Raw genomic sequence first — 6,000 nt, 5'->3', positions numbered from 1 at the left:
AGATTCAGGGCAAACAGCAGACTTACTTAAAAAAAAGCAAAAAGCTACAGTGTCTATTATAATCCTTTGTTAGTAAGCAAACCTCTTGCATATTTAACACAAGAAATCACAATAGGCCCACTTTGTAATTAACCTCTAATCCAGTTAAGGGGGGGAGAAAGAAACAGAAACTTGACAAATTTGTCATATGAGGTGGGAAAGAGCTGATATAGTTACAATGTAAGTGTGACTGGGTTGAACCTGCTAGAAAAGACTTCCTCTCAAAATTAGCAGATGTGTACCAGCTAACAACAATTACAATACAGGAGTACAATGAAATGTGCCACTACTTAAAGGAAATTTCAAACTAAGAGCAGCTTCTGCTGAGAAGAAACAGAAATGTGAATATAGGAAGAATTTGTATTATTGGAAAAAGAGCACAGTTTGAAACTAGACCACTGATGACAGTGACCAAAGAGTTTTGAAGATTCACTTAGAGTTCTTCCTATATTAAGTACATAGGGCATGATCTACCCAAAGTTGAACACTTTCATATTTTGGTTTTGAGTGAGAAGAATGTGTTTAATTTTCTCCCATTCAATATGATCTAGAAGTACTCAATATTGAATGGACTGTTATTTGGTACTGCTCTGTTTTGCCTGACCAGAGGCACTGTACACTATATCTTCTCTGACAGGTATTCTGTGCCTTCAACAAATGCACATCAGACATAAATTCAACAGGCAAATTCTTTTCAAGTAGCATGGAGATGCTGTGATGGGAACAGAATGTTAGATTTGCGGTTGCGTTGCAAATACTAAAAGGCACATGAGTCCTAAGAGTAACCCAAATAAGCACTGGTTTGTTTGTTTTCTGCTTTTGGAAAATCAAAAGACGGTAACGTTATTATACCGATATCATTTACTTTAGGGTATATTCTATTTCCAGAAGGGTAGTTGCATTAGTTTGTTGCAGCAAACACAAAAAAGACTCTTGTGGTTCCTTAAAACACACACTCTCCCCACCCCCATACAGTGCTTTCTTGGTGAAAAATAAGGTGCCAGTGCAAATATATTGACAAAAGTGTTGAGTGTGCTAGCCTAAAATGGCTGTCATGGGCAGCAAAAAAAGAGGTGGTGATACTCCATAATGGTGAATAGTGTTATTTAAAAAAAAGCTGTGTGGGTGTGTGGGCTTATACAGCATTAACTCTTATGGACTACAGTTTACAGCCCTTCACTGTGTATGTATTATATAGTCCATGAAAGCTTATACTACAATAAACTTGTTAGTCTTTATAGTGCCACAGACTCTTTACTTTATCCTGTGACCTATGTATTCTTTGTATTATACTGGATTAAACCAAGGCCAAACATTTATCAGTTGTTCCAAGTTTCTTAGTTCATTTTATCACACTTTATTATTGGAGAAAACTATGTATGTGCCACTGAACACACCATTTACATGACTTTCAACAGCAGGTGTAACCCATCACAGTTTGTATCACACTTTATGTCTGAGGCCAACCCACCATGGGCACTTGGCATCTTTCTCTTTTTCTGATTCATGCCAAATAAGTTAAGTTGTCTGATAGTTCTGCCCTTTCAGTTTCTAGGACTAGCTAGCAGTTTCTAGGACACTTCTCCAAGTCATCCTCTCAAACTTCATAGCATTATAAGATGTTGCTGCAGGTTTAATGAACTTCACAGCCAAGATGAAAGGCGTCAGCCATCTGTAAAAAGAAAAGGGAAAGTGTAAGTTGGTTGGAGTCTAATAAAACACACGGAGCACAACCCCCGCTTAGAATCCCATCTCACTTGACACAAGAGGTGGCAACTGAGATGGCCCATAACACTTGGAGCCAGAGGCAGAAAGTATAAATGGCGCCTTCACATTGTGAAAATATTATAATAAGCTAAATAATTGGCAGTTTGATGCCCTTTAGTGGCATCTCAACCTCTGTTGCCTGAGGCAAATAACCTCACCTTGCCTAATGGTAGCACCCATTCTGACTGGCAAGAGTATGGAGAAAATACTGATTTCCCCCCAAGAAGATAAGGCCCTAATCAGGTTATTTAACAGCAGCTAGACCAGAAAGAGCTACAGATAGAATTTTCAGATGCTCTGTTATGAGAAGAAATGACAGCCTCCTCTGCAGACTCCAGGATGGATTGTGTAGCAGTGGCATCAGAAAGTGATGTGTGTGTGATTTTTTTTTGTGGTACAATCCATGGACACTGATACCTGCACTTTGATAGTCGGGGGGAGGGGGTTCCTGAAGAAATCAAAAAGATCCATAGCACTGTTCAGGCCTAATGCAGCATGAGCAAGGGGCATAAGGGTTCCACACACCAGCCCTGCTCTCAGCATTCTGTGCTTGCTGGCCTTGCATGCTCCAGCCCCCACACGAAAGGAGATAAGTGCATTTGTTTGGGATCACAGATAACACTGAGATAATGGGGAGGCGACAGCTTAGCATGCTCAACCAAACACACTGAGGGACACCCTTCATAGAGAGCCGTCCTTGGGGAGGGGGTTGAGTTCTTCTTTGATGGGGGATTTGAAGAAATCTATGTAAGGGGTTTTCCCACTAGTGATGTATAGAAGTGAGAGCTGGACCATAAAGAAGGCTGATCGCCGAATAACTGATGCTTTTGAATTATGGTGCTGGAGGAGACTCTTGAGAGTCCCATGGACTGCAAGAAGATCAAACCTACCCATTCTGAAGGAAATCAGCCCTGAGTGCTCACTGGAAGGACAGATCCTGAAGCTGAGGCTCCAATACTTGGGCCACCTCATGAGAAGAGAAGACTCCCTGGAAAAGACCCTGATGTTGGATGAGGATGAGATGGTTGGACAGTGTTCTCGAAGCTACAAACATGAGTCTGACCAAACTGCGGGAGGCAGTGAAAGACAGGAGTGCCTGGCGTGCCAGGAGTGCCAGGAGTGTCTGGTCCATGGGGTCACGAAGAGTCAGACACGACTAAACGACTAAACAACAACAACAACAAGGGGTGACGCTGTGGGTTAAACCACAGAGCCTAGGACTTGCCGATCAGAAGGTCGGCGGTTTGAATCCCCGCTACGGTGTGAGCTCCTGTTGCTCAGTCCCTGCTCCTGCCAACACAGCAGTTCGAAAGCACGTCAAAGTGCAAGTAGATAAATAGGTACCGCTCCAGCGGGAAGATAAACGGCGTATCCGTGCACTGCTCTGGTTCGCCAAAAGCGGCTTAGTCATGCTGGCCACATGACCCGGAAGCTGTATGCCAGCTCCATTGGCCAATAAAGCGAGATGAGCGCCGCAACCCCAGAGTCGGTCACGACTGGACCTAATGGTCAGGGGTCCCTTTACCTTTATGTAAGATCAGCAGGATCAATGCCTTAGATTCACGTTTTTGCACAGTGGTGACGCTGGGAAGTGCCAGGTCCCTGATTTTCATGATTCTGTTCATAGACATGGATATAATGTTGAATTTGATGGGTGGATGTGTAGGGATTAAATATATATATAAAAAAACTGGGCTCCTGTATTTATGAGGAGACGGTGAGGGTCGCACAGCTTCAGGGCTGACCACATCCCTTTTATCCCGCAAGCACGGAGCCCCGCTCCCATTTACTCACGAGTAAGGCCCGCTGAAAACAGTGGACTTTACTTCTGGGTAAACACACCGAGGACCGGGCTGCTGAAGGCGCTCGAGTCAACCTTGCCGCCGCCGGCGAAGGTGAGCGTAGAGGGCGGAGTTTCGCCCCCCGCGGTGCAATTGCCCCGCCCTTTCCTCCGCCGACGCTCAAGCGCCTCCCTCCGGCGGCCCGAGGCGCCTCCGTGGCCCCGCCCCCTCCTCCCCCGAACGTTCTCCCAAGGCTCGGCGCGCGTGCGCAGAGCTCGGCCAGGCCCAGGCCGGATCCTCCCCTGTGGGCTCCGCTCTGCGCACGGGCAGGCCGCGGGGAGCAAGCAGGGGGCGGGGCGTGCGTGAGGCCGAGCTCGTAGCGGCGAGGCCTGGCTTGGCAGGGCCTTTGCGGGGGCGGGGAAGGGGGGGGGAGAAAGAGAAAGAGAGGGACGGAGGATGCGGTGGAGCTCCGGGCCTGGCCGGGGGGCGCCGCCAATGGCGCTGTTCCCGCCGGCGGCGCTGCTGCTGCTGCTTCTCCCCCTCCCGCCTCTTTTCCAAGGGGCGTCCGGGGACCCGTGCGCCGCCTCGCCTTGCTCTTGCCGGCGAGGTGTGTTGGACTGCAGCCGCCTCCGCTTGTCCGGCCGGAGCCTGGAGCAGGGCCTGCTCTCGCCTTTGCCTCGCAGCGGTGGCCCCTCCGCCAGGTGAGTAGCCTCTTTTCTGCGTCTCCCTCCTCACGTTCCCCAGCGGGGCTTTTCCACCAGGGGCAGGAGGGTCTCCGCCCCGCAGACACGGCAGGTGCTTCCACCTCCCCCTCAGTCGTCACGGGCAAAGCGGTATCCTGAGTGGGGGTTTCAGAAGTTGTCCTTTTCAGATCCTAAAGGGCAAATCTCGCCTCCCGTCTCTTTTTTTCACCTTGACGCGGGGCAAAGCTGAGCGGGGGTGGTTGTATGCGTGGATGCTGAAGGATGGGCAGGTAAGAGGATCTTGTGGATCCCCTCGCTTGCAGGTGTCAACTTCGTGTCTCAAAACAATGGGAACTGCTTCTGAGTCTTCTCTCTCCCCCTCCTAACTCTGGATTTGTGTTTGTCCGCCAAATGGTGGGACGCTCACGCGCAACTCGTTTGTGTGAAGGGGTCCGCTTTGGGTTCTGCTGCTGTTACAACAGCATAGTTCGCCTGCCGGTTTCTGTTGTGTTGTATTATCGCTTGCTGGAACTTTTTTCAGACAGTGTTACCACTTGGTCTTGATAAAAGTTGGCAGGAGTTGCTACTGATAGTCTGAACCTGGCCTTGGTGAATCTGTGATTTGGTCTGTTAACTTTTGCTGAACACACAAAGAAGACCAAAACATCAGTTGTGGAGTTTTGCTGTACTGGCTAAGTGTCCACAATCAGGGAAATCCGACAGTGTTGTTATTTTAAGGCAGGGGTGGAGAACCTGTGGCCTTCCAGATGTTGATGGACTCCCAACTCTCATCAGCCTAGCCAGCATAGTCAGTAGTCATGATCAAAACTGAGGTCTGACAAAATCTGGAGAGGAAACCAGTTGTTCAGCTCTGTTATCAGATGATGTTTACTTCAAGGCAGGCAGATAGGAGACTGTTTTCAATGTCATTAAGGAGCTTGTGACAGTGTTCCAAGAAGTGCTGAAGTATGTTCGCTAGAAGATAAAGGACTAGGTAGCTACTGTGCTGTTCCCCCATGAGTGGACCCTTTTATCATGTTACACAGATGTTACACTTGCCTGTCAGTTATCTCACTGAACATGTTGGACAGGTATCACTTAGTGGTATATTAGATATGGTTTATTGTGGAGCAATATATAAAGCTATATAGTATGACTCTTGTTTCCTTTTAAAAATGGTTGTTAAAGTTTGAGCATCAGTTACCATCATTATTTCTCTTATTGTTTATGTAGTTCTGATTCCAACCTTTTCAAGAGTGTTCCTTTTCTAATTGGCAAATTTGGGGCTGTCTTCATGAAAATAAGTTGCCCCAGTATTCCTTTGCTTAGTGTCTATCCACTCAAATATACATGCTGGTAGTTTTTATGTCAGTGTAGTTGTCATGAAACATGTACACCATGTTGAGCTCGTTGAAAGAAAAGATGAGATATAAATGTACAAAATAAACCAATTTGACTTCTAGCAACTAATTTTGGTAATTGTAGTAGGCTGCAGGTACAGTGGTGCCTCGCAAGACAAAATTAATTCGTTCCGCAAGTCTTTTCGTCTTGTGAGTTTTTCGTCTTGCGAAGCACGGTTTCCCATAGGAATGCATTAAAAATCAATTAATGCGTTCCTATGGAAACCGCCTTCAGACCAGGTCCGGGGACAGTCTGTCCCCCGACCTCTTCTGAAGGCCGGCGGGGGACAAAAGTCTTTGCTCCCCCCTGCCTGCCTTTCCGGGAGAGCG

General features: G+C 47.3%; 1 protein-coding gene and 1 long non-coding RNA gene across 2 annotated transcripts in view; one reads left to right on the top strand and one right to left on the bottom strand.

Moving 5' to 3' along the window:
* Positions 1–1,354: 1,354 nt before the first annotated feature.
* LOC309372681 lies at positions 1,355–3,803 on the bottom strand. Its single transcript, XR_014169607.1, has 2 exons — positions 3,649–3,803; positions 1,355–1,711 (listed from the first exon to the last, which is right to left on the bottom strand). It is a non-coding gene; the product is annotated as an uncharacterized lncRNA (long non-coding RNA).
* A 148-nt stretch (positions 3,804–3,951) lies between these two features.
* The window catches only part of LRIG2 (leucine rich repeats and immunoglobulin like domains 2), a 42,508-nt gene continuing 40,459 nt past the window's right edge, over positions 3,952–6,000 (top strand). The window contains exon 1 of the mRNA XM_081916313.1: positions 3,952–4,288. Coding sequence (XP_081772439.1) covers positions 4,044–4,288 — 245 coding nt within the window. The 5' untranslated portion in view covers positions 3,952–4,043. The remainder of the gene's footprint in view (positions 4,289–6,000) is intronic.

Source organism: Podarcis melisellensis, assembly GCF_964234715.1.
Source record: "Podarcis melisellensis genome assembly, chromosome: 6".
In the NCBI taxonomy this organism is placed as follows: Eukaryota; Metazoa; Chordata; class Lepidosauria; order Squamata; family Lacertidae; genus Podarcis; species Podarcis melisellensis.
Note: the sequence above shows the minus strand (reverse complement) of the source record. Positions and strands in the feature narration are given on the sequence as shown.